The sequence below is a fragment of the Pseudophryne corroboree genome, chromosome 11 (genome assembly GCF_028390025.1).
Source record: "Pseudophryne corroboree isolate aPseCor3 chromosome 11, aPseCor3.hap2, whole genome shotgun sequence".
Lineage (NCBI taxonomy): Eukaryota > Metazoa > Chordata > Amphibia > Anura > Myobatrachidae > Pseudophryne > Pseudophryne corroboree.
In genome coordinates this window covers 234,449,290-234,465,260 of record NC_086454.1, presented here as the reverse complement: position 1 = coordinate 234,465,260, position 15,971 = coordinate 234,449,290, and the positions used below count along the sequence as shown (strand labels likewise).

Here is a 15,971-nt window from a genome sequence, read left to right as displayed (position 1 = left end):
TTCTAATAAATATTAGTATTGAGATCCTCCTTACTTTACTTTGGAGAACACAATGTCAACGTCTGTCCCGGTCACAGTTTTTCCGTCAATGACTTTACACTCTTTACAAAGCTTGGCCCAGTTTTTGCCTGTCAGTTCTTGACCTGTTGCTTTTGTATCCCCATAGATAGCGAACTTCTTAAAACTTTCTTCTAGAGACTCAACATCTGCGTTTTCAGCCATGGTTTTTCTATAAAAGAAGAACAACAAATAATATATATTTATGATGGCTAAAACATTGCCCTATCATTCTGTGCTGGGAAGAGAGAGATTTAGTATATCACTTTCAGAGCTCTGCTGCTCTGAATAGCAAAGCAGCAGTGAGTGTGTGACGCGCACACATATCATTGGTGTAAGCAGCATTACAAAGGTGTTCGGAAGGGTGCTATCGTACTAGTCCTATCTCTTCAGCTTCAAGCGTTGGCAGGTATGCAAATCGAACATAGCGATAAATGTCAAGTTACCAGAGGTGCCGGACTTTACTGCTTTAAAAAAAGGGCAAACTCGCACAATCATTTACAAGGCTAAACCAACCTGGTTTTGCCTTGTAAATGATTACTGCTTTAAAAAAAAGGGCAAACTCGCAGATAGTCCCGCACCTTCGGCAAATCGGAGGCTATTACATTTGGCCCGTAGTCACATACCTGTTCTTCAGCCACTATTCCTGGAGTAGAACTAACCATGCTGCCTGCTAGATTTTATACATTCAGGACTCATGAATTACTACTAGGGTATTCAATTATCCGCAAATTCGCGGCAATCGGGCGAAAATTGCTGCGAAAACGCTCTGTTTTTCCACCTATTTAATTCCAAACGGGTTTCACGTGAAAATTCTTGCAGTGAAAAGTGCACGTGAAAATGGGGAAATCATCCTGTACCCCAAAAAATGCTAAACTAACATAGGAAAACAGAAGAGAATTACTTTTTATCTATTTGAGTATCGCAGAATACTCATGTGGGAGCAGCTATAAGTATATAGATATCAGTATCTCAATTCTATTATATAAATTGGGTGACCAACAGCTTTATTTTGTGCCTTATATCAGAGCGCCTGATTTGATAATTTTAGGAGTCATAATTATCAAGCACTAAAGTGTATTAGAGATCACATTAGAGAGTTTTTGGGGACTTAAATTGTGTGAAATGGCTGTTATATGCATTTTTTTTAAAAATGCAAAAAAAAAAATGATAGAAAGCAAGTTTTTTTGAGCAAAATAAATGCCCACATTAAATTTGGGGTACATGAAAATGGGTATAAGTATATATTTGGGTAATTTTAGGGTACTTTAAAAAAAAGTGGAAACAGACCGATTACTCCCATCTGCAAGCCTAAAAACATCTGTCCCACTCATAAAGCACCCCAGTATACCTGTCCCATACCTTGAACCCCAATTTCCATCACTTTGTACTTTTTCACCCCAAAAATGACATGTCATTATCGGCCAATTAAAAATAATTAAAAACTTCAACGTGCCTAATTAGTCATTAAGGGGGGTGTCCCAGGAGTTCTGGTCCATATCCAAACATTTTTACCTTAAAATAGTGACTTTTTATAACTTTTCACCTGCTTCAGAGTAGGTGAAGTGAAATTAGTGAAAAAATGATCACCGATAAATTTTCACGGAAAATTGAATAGGCTGGGAAAAGTCAGTTTTTTTGCGCGAAAACCGGACTTTTCACGTGAAAAGTTCGTTATCGCTGCTAATTGAATATACCCCCTAGTCTTTGTTTTAACACATAACAGTCTTCATTAAATCCTGGGTCCTGTCTTTAACTGGGATCCAGTCTGAAAAGCGACACTGTCTAGGTCGACAATGTTTAGGTCGACCACTATAGGTCGACATTCACTAGGTTGACAGGGTCTGAATGTCGATAGGGTTTCTAGGTCGACAGGTCAAAAGGTCGACGAGTTTTTCACATTTTTTTCTTTTTTGAACTTTTTCATACTTAACGATCCCCATGGGCTACGATTGGAACCGTAATCTGTGCCGAGCAAAGCGGTAGCAGAGCGAGGCACCTTGCCCGCAGCATGGCGAGCGAAGCGAGCACTAATTGGCTTCCCGGTCACTGTACGGAGAAAATGACACAAAAAAAACATGAAAAACTCATATAGACCTTTTGACCTGTCGACCTAGCACATGTCGACCTAGAAACCCTGTCGACCTTCAGACCCTATCAAACTAGTGACTGTCGACCTATAGTGGTCGATCTAAACATTTGATGATCCACACCCCTTTAACTACACTCTTCTCAGTTTGCTACTAAGTGGATCATTTAGTTGGGCGACTAATCATCCTCCTGTCTGGCCTGCTAGTCAACCTGGCTAGTTTGCCTAACATCATGGCAATAGCTGCCTCCATGTTCTTTGTCAGCATTCTATAAAGAAGCATATAATAAATAGCTTTAGTTAGATTTATGTAAAAAGAGACAATCAGGCGCAGCTGATACCAATCATATAAATAGAAATATGGGGTTTCTCTGGATAAGGAATGTTATTTCATAAGTACAAGGTATGCTGCTCCCAGCAAATAATCTGCAATTATTCAAAGAAACCAAAAATATATATAATATACAGGGAGCACTATTTTATCATAACTGTATAAAAATGTCAATAGTACCAATTAAAAATTAAACAACAAAAAATTAAAAAACACAATTTCAGAAAGCATTAGATACTTCTGTTGATAAATAATGTCCAATGAATGAACAGTCACGAGTTGATAGACCCACCGCTGTATATAGTTAACGAGTCCAGAAATTTAGTATGTAGCTATACAAAGTTCCATTGGAAAGGGAGCTGAAGCTCTCACGCTATGCGTCATTTTCCCTCTGCAGCTATACACAGGCAGGCAGGTAGGAAAGCGCTGCTCCTCCACAAAGACTCCAGATCACCTCAGCGGTACCAGGGCGTCATAGCAAGGGGGGGGGGGGGGGAATAATAGTATACTAAGCCCCTATTAAGGGTGCTTAGTTTGCGACTCAGCTAAACTTGGAAATTAGCTATAGGGGTGCGGGGTGGCTGGGTCCATCATACTCTGCGTCTCCCTAGGGGGCTCTGTGTGGGTTAACTGTGCTTTTAACCTATTGTCCTGTGTGTGGGTTCTTTCACATTTTTATATGTCAAAGGAGTGTGTCTCATGCATGGCAGAGTGTTTTCCTCACTCATGGGGATCACTGCAGTGTAAACAGAATAGTACACATTCTCAGGCTAGTGGATCTGAACCGTTATCTGTATGTTTAGATTCACAAAAGGATGATATTGAATATTTCCCATAAATTATCCCAAAATGAGAAGTAGACAGTCGGTAGATGACCTGATGAATAGAGATTCAGTGGCCATTCCGGCATCTCAGACCCCTGCCATTTGTCCACAAAAACGTACACTGGCCCAAATCCTGCAGACTGATACTGATGATGATGTATCAGACGTTGAGGAGGATGAGGTGGACTCGGGAGGGGGGATGCAGCTTTGTCACAGGGAATACAGGCCCTGATAGAAGCTATTTAGAGATGTCCTGCACATTCCTGACAAAGCTACAGAGGATGAGGAGGAATCTTATTTTAATGTAATGTAAAAAAGAAATCCTCTGCTACTTTCCCTGCATCTAAGGAATTAAGGGGGTCATTCTGACCCGATCGCTCGCTGCAGTGTCGGAACTGCGCATGCCCGACGGCCGAAGGCCGTCGTTCCGTAGCGATCGCCTCTGCCAGGGGCGGTTGCTTGGAGGGAGGGGGTGGCCACGGCGGCGTTTGGCCGCCGTTATGGGGGCGCAGTCCGACCAACACAGGCGTGGCTGGACCATACGGGGCGGGCCGCAGCAGCTGCGTGACGTCACACGCAGCCGCTGCAACCAGGGGCAGCGGCGATAAACTCCCGGCCAGCCGCAGGAGCTGCGCTTGTCGAGAGTTACTCAACAAGTACAAAAGCATCGCCGCTGTGCGATGCTTTTGTACTTGTGCGGGGGCCGGACAGATATGCGGTGCGGACTAACCCTGTGCTGGGCGTCCCCCTGCATGTCTGGGAACATGATTGTAGCTGTGCTAAATTTAGCACAGCTACGATCAACTCGGAATGACCCCCTAAATTCCCTATTTGAAAAAACTTGGGTTAATCCTGACAAGAAGTTTCAGATCCCTATAAGGTTACTGACATCCTTCCCTTTTCCTCAGGATGATAGGAAAAAATGGGAAAACCCACCGATTGTTGACGCATCGGTATCTAGATTGTCTTGTAAGATAGTCTTACCAGTCCTGGGGGCAGCCTCCTTAAAAGATGCGGCTGACCGCAAGATTGAGACCACTCTCAAGTCTGTATACACAGCTGCGGGGGTGGCCCAGAGACCCACTATAGCTTGTGCTTGGATCACTAGGGCCATTGCAAAATGGTCGGGTAACCTAATTGAGGGGTTAGATTCTTTACCAAGAGGCAAGATACTTTTACTCCTGCACTATGGCCCTCATTCCGAGTTGATCGCTCGCTGCCATTTTTCGCAGCGCAGCGATCAGGTTACTACTGCACATGTGTATGCACCGCAATGCGCATGTGCGTTGTGTGGGTACAAACGGCATCGTTGCTGTGCAATGCTTCTAGCGACTAATCCATTCGCACAACCGATCGCAAGGAGAGTGACAGGAAGAGGGCGTTTATGGGTGTCAACTGACCATTTTCTGGGAGTGGTAGGGAAAATGCAGGCGTGTCCAGGCGTTTGCAGGGTGGGTGTCTGACGTCAATTCCAGGACCGGACAGGCTGAAGTGATCGCATGGGCTGAGTAAGTCCAGAGCTACTCAGAAACTGCAAAAAATGTTTTCATCCCGCTCGGTTGCGCAAGCATTCGCACACTTGCAAAGCGAAAATACACTCCCCTAGAGGCGGCGACTATCGGATCGCTGCTCTGCAAAAAATAGCTAGCGAGCGATCAACTCGGAATGAGGGCCTATATACAGGACTCTGCAAATTTTATGGTGGAAGCTATAGAGCTAAAAGAAATCGGATTGCTCAATGCATGCACCACGGCCATGGCAGTGTCTGCACCCAGGGGCCTATAGCTACTTCAGTGGACGGCGAATGCGGATTCCAGAAAATGGGTGGAAAGCCTGCCTTTCACAGGTGAGGCCCTGTTTGGTGACGAACTGGATGAGTGGATATCCAAGGCTACGGCGGATAAGTCTACATTTCTTCCTTCAGCAGCCCCCCCAGCTTGGAGGGCCTATTCTGCTCCGACTCTGCAGCCCTTTCGGACAGTAAAATTAAAAAAATATAGCCAAGGGTTTTTCTACAGCCTTCAAAGGCAATAGAAGGTAACCCAAAAAACAAGCAACTGCAGGTTCACAGGAACAGAACTCCAGTTCTGCTTCCTCAAAGCCTTCAGCATGACGGTGGACCTCTCTGCCTGGAAGACGGGCAGGTGGGAGACCCGTTAAAAGATTTCAGTCATGTATGGGCGACATCATGCCAGGATCCCTGGGTCAAAGAGCACATCGCCGAGGGATACAGAATGGAGTTTCAGGACCTCCCACCTCACATATTCTTCAAGTCAGTCTTACCAGCTTCTCAGGAGGCAAGTATAAATTTACAGGATGCAATTCAAAAACTGATACAGACTCAGGTCATTGTTCTATTTCCACCTCAGCTACGGAACATAGGGTATTATTACAACCTGTTTGTAGTACCGAAACCGGACGGTTTGGTGAGACCCATTGTAACTCTCAAGTCACTGAACCCGTATTTACGGGTGTTCAAATTCAAGATGGAGTCTCTGAGAGCGGTGATCTCGAGTCTGGAGGAAGGGGATTTCTTGGTGTCTCTGGATATCAAGGATGCATACCTTCATATCCCGATCTGGCCGGCTCATTAGGCTTATCTCAGGTTTGCCTTACCGGACTGTCACTACCAGTTCCAGGCTCTGCCTTTTGGCTTCTCCACGGCTCCGAGGGTGTTCACCAAAGTAATGGCGGAGATGATGTTCCTCCTCCGCAAGCGGGGAGTGAACATAATTCCGTTCCTGGATGATCTGCTGACAAAGGCACCATCCAGGGGGCGTTTGTTGGACAGCATTGCCCTCTCAACTCAGCTTCTCCGGGATCATGGGTGGATTATAAACCTAACGAAATCTCACCTGGAACCAACACGGAGGCTTCCGTTCCTGGGGATGATACTGGATATGGAAGTAAGTACAAAAGGTATTCCTTCCATTGGAGAAGGCAGTGGTGATCTAGTCGATGGTGCGGGATGTTCTCAAACCAACCCGGATATCGGTGCATATCTGCATTCGTCTTCTGTGAAAGATGGTAGCCGCTTATGAGGTACTGCAGTACGGAAGGTTTCACACCAGACCCTTCCAGCTGGACCTTTTGGACAAATGGTCCGGATCGCATCTCCACATGCACCAGAGGATTCGTCTGTCGCCAAAAGCCAGGATTTCTCTGCTGTGGTGGCTCCAGATTTCTCACCTGACCACGGGCCGGAGGTTCGGGATTCAAAATTGGCTTCTGTTAACCACAGACGCAAGCCTCAGAGGTTGGGGAGCAGTTACCCAGGGAGAACACTTCCAAGGAAAATGGTCAAGACAGGAAACCATTCTTCCAATCAACATTCTGGAACTAAGTGCCATATAAAATGCCCTTCTACAGGCAGCACATCTTCTTCTAGATCAGGCGATCCAGGTTCAGTCGGTAATGTACATAAACCGACAGGGCGGAACGAAGAGCAGAGTAGCAATGTCAGAGGTAACACAGATTCTCCTCTGGGCAGAAAGACACGCTGTGGTGTTGTCTACAATCTTCATTCCGGGAGTAGACAACTGGGAAGCAGATTTCCTCAGCAGACACGACCTCCACCCAGGAGAGTGGGGCGTTCACCCGGAGGTGTTCGGGTGCATGACACATTGGAGGGGAACTCCACAAATCGACATGATGGCCTCTCGTCTCAACAAGAAACTCAGGAGGTATTGTTCCAGGTCAAGAGACCCTCAGGCAGTGACGGTGGACGCTCTGGTAGCTCCATTGGCCTACCAGATGGTGTATATGTTTCCACCACTTACACTAATCCCAAGAATTCTCAAAAGAATAAAAAGGGAAAAGGTTCAGGCAATTCTCATTGCTCCGGATTGGCCAAGAAGGGCTTGGTACGCGGATCTACTGGACATGCTTCTGGAGAATCCGTGGCCTCTACCTCTCCGAGAGGATCTTCTGCAACAGGGGCCGTTCCTCTATCAAGACTTACCGCTGCTATGTTTCACGGCATGGAGGTTGAGCGTCAAATTTTAGCCCGGAAAGGAATCCCGGACAGTGTAATTCCTACCCTGATCCAAGCCAGAAAAGGGGTAACGTCTAAACATCACCACCGGATTTGGAGAAAATATGTGTCTTGGTGTGAAAACAGGAAAATTCCTGCGGTGTAATTTCAACTGGGTCGGTTTCTGCTTTTTCTGCAGTCTGGTGTGGATGTGGGCCTACGCCTGGGCTCCATAAAAGTCCAGATTTCGGCCTTGTCCATTTTCTTCCAAAAAAAGTTGGCTTCCCTCCCTGAGGTTCAGACGTTCTTGAAAGGTGTTCTGCACATCCAGCTGCCCTTTGTGCCTCCCACGGCACCTTGGGATCTCAACGTGGTGTTGCAGTTGCTACAATCTGAATGGTTTGAGCCTTTACAGGAGGTTGATGTAAAGTTTCTTACGTGGAAGACCGTCACATTGCTGGCCTTGGCTTCGGCAAGGCGTGTGTCGGAATTGGGGGTGTTGTCTCACAAAAGCCCCTATCTGATTTTCCATGAAGATAGAGCTGAACTCAGAACTCGTCAGCAATTTCTTCCAAAGGTGGTGTCTGCGTTTCACATCAACCAGCCTATTGTGGTTCCGGTGCTTACTGACACCTCTTCCACTTCAAAGTCCCTGGATGTTGTACGGGCTTTGAAAATCTATGTCAAACGGACAGCTCGTCACAGAAAATCTGACTCGCTGTTTGTACTCTATGATCCCAATAAAATTGGGTGTCCTGCTTCAAAGCAGTCTATTGCTCGCTGGATCAAGCTTACTATCCAGCATGCTTACTCTACGGCAAGTTTGCCGGTTCCTAGATCTGTACATGCCCACTCTACTAGGTCGGTGGGTTCTTCCTGGGCAGCTGCCCGGGGTGTCTCGGCCTTACAGCTCTGCCGAGCAGCTACTTGGTCTGGTTCAAACACGTTTGCTAAGTTCTACAAGTTCGATACTTTGGCCTCTGAGGACCTTCAGTTTGGTCAGTCGGTTCTGCAGGGACCTCAGCACTCTCCCACCCGGCTTGGGAGCTTTGGTATATCCTCATGGTACTAATGTGGACCCCAGTATCCTCTAGGATGTAAGAGAAAATAGGATTTTAATTACCTACCGGTAAATCCTTTTCTCATAGTCTGTAGAGGATACTGGGTGCCCGCCCAGTGCTTCGATCTTCCTGCACTGTTACTTGGTTAAGTAATGTTGGTTCGGCCATTGCTGTTTCAAGTTTGGTTAGCTTGGTTTTCCACTTGTCGTGTGTGCTGGTTCGGAATCTCACCACTATCTTTAACTATCCTTCTCTCAAGGTATGTCCGTCTCCTCGGGCACAGTTTCTAGACTAGAGTCTGGTAGGAGGGGCATAGAGGGCAGAGCCAGTGCACACTATTGATTTCTTAAAGTGCCCAAGGCTCCTAGTGGACCCGTCTATACCCCATGGTACTAATGTGGACCCCAGTATCCTCTACGGACTACGAGAAAAGGATTTACCGGTAGGTAATTAAAATCCTATTATCCTTAGTCAGTATGTCGACCTCACAATGACGATGCTAGGATACCAGTATGGGTGTAATGGTACTTATAGCGTTTTATTCATTCGGGTGTTCTAACTTTACATATCCAGTAAACTACATGTTTAAAGTTCTAACACTCGCACTGGAAAAAATGCTGTAGCAACTATCTGACTGCACATGAAACTGAGACTAGAACAATACAAATGCCGCATTAGTATATCAGAGACAAGGAGTTATATTTCAAAAAATATAGTCAAAATAATTAATTCAGTATATTTTAAAATAAACAAAAATGACTATTTAGACATTACAATAGCCTGTTGGATGGAGTACTTATCACAGTGATACAGAATGTTGTACTGCTGCTATTTATCTTGCAAAACCCCATTTCCTCAGCAGGGTTAAATTGATATGTGGCAGCACAGCCAACATCCACGCATGAGGATGGTGATTTGACGGTCCCACCCCTGAATCATATCATATCACAATCTGACCATGACATAATTAATTCTGATGCAACTAGTAAGAGTACCAAGGCACAGGAGCTGAGATTACACCCATTGTAAAAACTACAGGAGAGTGATGATGATGAAGATGATAATAATAATAATAATAATAATAATAATAATAATAATAGTAATAATAACAACAATATGTTCTGATTACTCTCTGCTTTTATACAACCATTCTAAAGAATAAAATATCACAAAGGACACATGATACTATAAACACTTACTATAACTGTCAGAAAGGTACAGCTGACCGGTATCCATTACTGTATCTGTTACCAACCAATGTTCCCCCAACATACATAGCCACACATACTTTATACCAGTAGTCCAGAATACACTTTCATACTGCTTGAGAGAGCTCACAGCTACCAAGATGTAACTGAGCTATAGATTGTACATTTTGTTGAATGCCTACAGATTCTTACATCTTATTAAATCCTAATGAGAATGCATCAGTTTATCCCAGGTGCACTGTGTGTCCTTTGTCTTATTTACATTATTACTCAATGCATTGCAGTGTTGAGCAGAGTCCAACATTGTATCACATGGCACGGAACAGCAATCATTTTCTATGCAGAGAGACTCAGAAACGGTTTTGTTGTGCTGTGTATTTAGTGGTAACAAGCAGTTGCTATTTGGCATCCAGGATAAAGTTTACAGTTTGATATTTGTCCTTACACCTCGTTGCTATGTAGCTTCTCAGTATATGAAATGATGTTAGTGAAGGTACCTCCCACGTGTTAATATTTCATGTTTACAATCTGCTGGTTCCTCTTGGAAAACTGTGAATGTTGGACTTTAATTGAACTGTCATTTCTGAGGAGGCTTAGGCTTGCAAATGCAACCTGCAGCCAACCTTTGCAGTTAGAGACCTGACAAATTAATAACAACCCTGCAATTGGAAAACTTTCATTTGTAATTAAAACTATTTCTCCCAGATGCCGTTTATTTTAATTTGTGACAGCTGCTGAGGTTTCCCTGGCTGTCTATCTAGAGTTCTAGACTGCAGCTTGCTTAAATGCCATGGAACATCTCTGATGTCGCAGCAGTCTGTTGTACTAGTAGTATTCAGAAAGACTTTCAAACACTCCATATTGATTCATTTACTGGTTGCTTAAAATCATTTATCACGAAATCCAGGCTAATTTCAAAACACACTTCAAAGATAAATAAACCGCTTTAGGGACCTATTTATCAAATGTAGAAAATAACCCTGTTCATTTTAAATAATTTCTTACTGGCGCAAAAATTATTTTTGTGCTCTATCAAAGAAGTTCAGCTAGGACAATGCTTCTGATAAGCAGCTATCCCGCGGACTGTGGCTGCGCATGTGCATAACAAAATATATACAATGAGGATGTACAGTATTACACATGCATTAACTGCAGTTACCAGATCTTTAAGAAAAGAATTCATTTGATAAATACTCCCGTTAGACACAGCATCGGATCATTGGCATTGGCCATCTGAGTAACCTTAAGGTTACTAGGAATGTCCTCCACATCTCTGCTGCCCAGGCCAGTAAATCTGTCGGAATGCGCAGTCACGGGCCCGTTTTGTGAAACAGTCACCGTCTCCTCCCCCAAACGACCGAACACTGTCAATCAGGCTGTGACATCCAGGGCACCGTGACCGGAGTTGCAGTGGCATCACAGCACATGCACACTATGGCCCCAGTGCGTGGGCAGTCTCAAAAATAGTGGTTGATTGGGAACGATCCAACACTGTCCTAAACATATGGGAGGGGCTTTAGTTATTTTTGAGATGATACTGTACTTTATATTTCTACACCTCCTAATGGTGAGATATACAGATTGGACAAAGTTATCCCCACTCTGTTGAGCAGAAAGCCTTCCTAGATCAAGTTTAATGGTACTTTAACTTAACCAAGGTTAATTCATTGCCAAATAACTGAGGACAGACAGAGATTTACAACACATGATCTTTGGTTTAAAAATAAACTGTTTATTGATTTTCAAAGTCTGTGGGTTCTATTTAATGAAGCGATAAACACCAGCGGCTATTTATCACTATAGTGGTGTAAAATTTTGAGGCTCAATGCAAAACTTCCAGCAGTAGGGAATTTGATTTACAGTACTGCCATTTACCTAAATACAATGGAAAACTCATTTAGAAATATAGGAGCCAATCATTATCTCACTTTGGAATTGGGTCATGTTGGCAGTGGTACCAGCGCTGTAAAACAAAGTGGCATGCAAGATCCCTTTTTATCAACTGGTTTCTTGTGGATACAAAAGGTGAAAACTGTATAATAAACACACCTGATTTATTATTATAGCTATACAGCATAAAAAAAGATTTGTTCTTCTAGTAAAAGCACGCTGTCATCGCACAGACACACTCGCTCAACTGGCATCATAAAGGCTGTGCAAGCCAAGACAATGCTGTTTACTTAAAGCTTTGTAAATTGGCAAACAGCTTTATCACTAGATACATAGGGTGAATGATAGTACAAATGAGCCAAATATTTGTTTAGGATGGCAAATGATTTTAAAGTATCCCTATGAGTTTGTATGACAATAACCTTACACGTGTTTCTTGTCACTACGACAGACTATATGAGCCAATATGCTGTTTATAGGGACACTTCCATGCAAAAGTGCCTGTTATGATCTAAGATTATGTCCATGATGTAAACTATCCATATTTTAATGATTGCTGTTACTTTCTTTATTGTTCATATTTTCTTTGCTATGAACTACAGTAAATACTATTTGTAAATAGCACTTTCCGTCATGCGGCTCTATCCTGCATCGGCAGAGGTGAGAACTTTCTTCTTCCTCCCATGACACAATGGTCACAGGCTTTGCAATAACTGATTGCAGAAAGAAATGCAGTGACATCACCTACATAACAGCCACCACTCCTGATGGCACAAAGGGTCGGAACTGCCCCAAGTAAATTGCAGCATCTTACGGTTTTGTGAATAGCTAATAAAAGGTATAAAAGCTAAGCAATATGAGTACTCTCCTGACCTGTATCCCTCCATCCTCTCTCAAGTCTCTTTCTGCTATCTCCTTTTGCATGTCCCAATTGTTCTCTTTTCTGGCCTTACTCTCACCTGACCACTCCAATGCTATGTTATATGCTAATGGGGCCTAATTCAGAGATGGTTTACATGCATCCCTGATGGTGTGAGATCTGTATATGCACAAAAAAACACTGCGTATGTGCAGATCTCGTTCTGATCACTGACATTGCCCTGGATGATGCAATCTGATTGACAGGCTGCGACCATTTGGGGGTGGACCAACACACAGTATTACAAAAAATGGGCGTGCTGAAGTCAGTGACTGCGTCCTCGGACACTGCTTCTCTGGCTACAGCAGCATGCATTTCTCAACCATCCTGAGAAACCTGAGGGTCACTCAGATGACCAATGTTCACGCAGATGATCCAACGTGTCCTGAATCCTCGGACACAGCAGCAGACCAGAGAAGAAAGCAGAAGACACCTCCTGTGGCATGAGCATATTATCGCACACTCGCTGTGTACAAAGACGCAGCGACTGTGTGGTTTTTGTATGTCTGTGAAACAGGCCTATGGTCATCTCCTTTACCCAGTGCTGGATTTCCCACTAGACACGTGAGGCACATGCCTATAGGCACCACTGGCTGGTGGCAGCACAGCAGTCCTCCGCATCAGGACTTTCCAGTGCCCCAGTGCAGTCGCAGTTGGACATTGAACAGAATACGGTGTATGTGCAGTGCAGGAGTCTGGAAGATTAGGTTCATATCTGGGAGAGTCTGGGAGAGATCGCATGTGCAATCCAAAATCCTGGAAGAGGAGGCTCTTAGCCTGCAAATGGACAAAAACAGATAGCTGGAGAGGGTAGAGTATAACCAGAATCCAGAGGGGGAGGGGTGTGGGCTCAATAATATTGTGCCTAAAGGGCCCCATACACTAACCCGACATGTCCGACCGTCATGTCGCAGGCGATCACCCCGGCAGCCTTCCAGGCGGCAGGATCGCCCAAGATACATTGTATGCTGTCCTTTTGCATACGATGTATCTTGGGTGATCCCAGCCATGCCTGTGGGGTCAGACATGCTCGTTAGTGCAGCACGGTCAATCTGGAGGATCCGATCTGATGCTCACGGGAACGCGGATCGGAAAAACACCTCCAAAATGGCTAATTTCATCCGATATATTGGCCCGAATGCCCGAAATCGGATGAAATCGGGCACTATCGTTCTAGTGTATGGGGCCCTTAATGGAGGCTTTCCCCCTCTCTACTCCCAGTGAACTCATAGTGTATTATTTTTGTTGTGATCTGATTGGTCTGATGATTGTTCTTGGTTACTCCCCTGGTAGTGCTCCTAGTGATTTCCTGGTTCCATGTTCAGCTATTCCTCTGTCCTGATTCTGCTCGCTCCCTGGTACCATATTTCCTGGCTGGTTCTGACCTTTTCCTGAAGACTACGATCCAGTACACCTGATGGTGACCAGTCTCACTACCTGCCTTTAGTGCCTCCAGTGTACAGAAGAACCCAGACAGAGGGCCGCGACCTGCGTATCGGGCTCAGCAAACCGCAATCCCCCTTGCAGAGGCTACTGGTGAAAACCACTGATATCTTAGACTCCGCACCTCTGCTCTGGATATTAGCAAATCCTACAAGTACGGGTAACATCCTTACAATTCCTGTGAGAGTTGTGACAGCTGGTTCATCAGATTTCTGTTAACTGAACGACAGTTTACAAAAATGTATGCCAGCTACTGTACTTACAGTAAACCAGTGTTTCATCTGTCAAAATAGACATTCTGCACATACAGTAAGCATATACAAAATAAACCAATGAAATTAACCATACTAATATGTTTTAAACTAAATATTTTTAAAATTATATTAAAAAAAAGTTGCTTTCAAGGTTTTTCATAGTTATAACAAATAATAAATCCCACTAAATCTCGATAATAAGTATTATAGCGCATACTGTAGTACAGAATACAATATCAATTCTCTGCATATGTGTAATGCCTTTTTTAAACATAGGCTAACAGACTTTCAGTGCCTACTGTGACCAAGAAAGAGCGCCAGGGTACTGTAGCTGGTACATACTCTTGATACCCTACAGTAGGGAGATGGAACATACCATGGAGGATTACTTCCCATTGCATTTTTTGCACAAGTACTGCAGGAAAAAGAGAAATATGTTGGATTGTTGGTTTTACCTCGTTAATAAATGGATATTAGAAATCAGTGCAATTATCATAAAATGTAGTTTTAATCTGATTTTATCTGTGATGCATCCGGCTAGCAATGAATGTGAGTTCATTGTATTTTTCCCCTAAGTTCATTCACAGCTGCTTTTAATTATACAAAAACTATCAGACTATACAGTGGCAAACACAAGATTTCTAGATGGGGGGTTTACAAATACCAGTTCACAATCTCCCATTCTGCGGAACGTTGGAGCAAGTGCGGGAATCTTGGAGAGCGGTAGAAGAACCTAGTAATGACCCTGGACATTAATGTAAACATTGGTCTTTTTTTTACACTGGAAACTGTATGGAATACAGTATTAATATTTAACACTATAGATGGTCTATAGTATAGGCTGTATCAAACAAAAGTGGTCATAAAAGGTTAGACATACCATAGTAAATAAATACACAAACATAATAGAACCAGTACTGCACTTTCCAAGCACACATCCTCCCACCTCACGGTAAGGCTCCCGTCTATTCTTCCTGGCAGCTGCTCTCTGATCCAGAGAACTGACTGAGGGTTCAGATCCACACACACCGCAAACTTGGTAGAAGAAGCTGCTACCACTGGACAAGTGCAGCAGCTCTACTCTTAGGGGGTAATTCAGACCTGATCGCTCGCTAGCGTTTTTTGCAGCGCTGCAGTGAGGTCAGAACTGCGCATGCGTATGCACCGCAATGCGCATTACACAGGTACAAAGCAGTTCGTTGCTCTGCGATGGGTTTGTGCGAAGAATCCATTCGCACAGGCGATCGCAAGGAGATTGACAGGAAGAAGGCGTTAGTGGGTGTCAACTGACCGGTTTTTTGGGAGTGGTTGGAAAAACGCAGGCGTTTCCAAGCGTTGCAGGGCGGGTGTCTGACGTCAATTCCGGTCCCAGATAGGCTGAAGTGATCACAGCGACTGAATAAGTCCTGGGCTACTCAGAAACTGCACAAAATGTTTTTGTACCACTTGGCTGCACATGCGATCGCACACTTGCACAGCTAAAATACACTCCCCGGTGGGCGGCGACTATGTGAACGCAGGACTGCAAAAAACAGCTAGCGAGCGATCAGGTCTGAATTACCCCCTTAAACTGAATGTTGTGAGGCAGCTCTAGTAATCATATTATAATACCATTGCTGTTGTCATAATGTGAGCCACTTGTCAAGAGGATGGGGGTTTTCGAGCAACCGGAAACCTCCCTGCGTTTGCCTATGATGTACTTAGTCGAGTTAAAAAGTGTGGGACTGATGCCAAGTTGGGAGTACAGCCGTTTGTTTAGCATAAAATATGTACATTTGAAGAGTGCACACCTATAAAAAAAAAACGTGTACACCTACAGTACATCCATATGATATGCAGATCTGGCACTTTTATCTTATTGTGCTTGAAGAGGCGGAATGGGAGAGGCAGGGCACATAACCAAGTACAGGTAGGGTTTGTTC

The 15,971-nt window shown here is 44.2% G+C and overlaps 1 protein-coding gene across 1 annotated transcript in view; it reads right to left on the bottom strand.

Annotated features, from left to right (window-relative positions):
* TPPP3 (tubulin polymerization promoting protein family member 3) overlaps positions 1–15,971 on the bottom strand; it is a 35,445-nt gene that overhangs the window by 11,349 nt on the left and 8,125 nt on the right. Inside the window, exon 2 of the mRNA XM_063945304.1 lies at positions 35–229. Coding sequence (XP_063801374.1) covers positions 35–222 — 188 coding nt within the window. The 5' untranslated portion in view covers positions 223–229. The remainder of the gene's footprint in view (positions 1–34; positions 230–15,971) is intronic.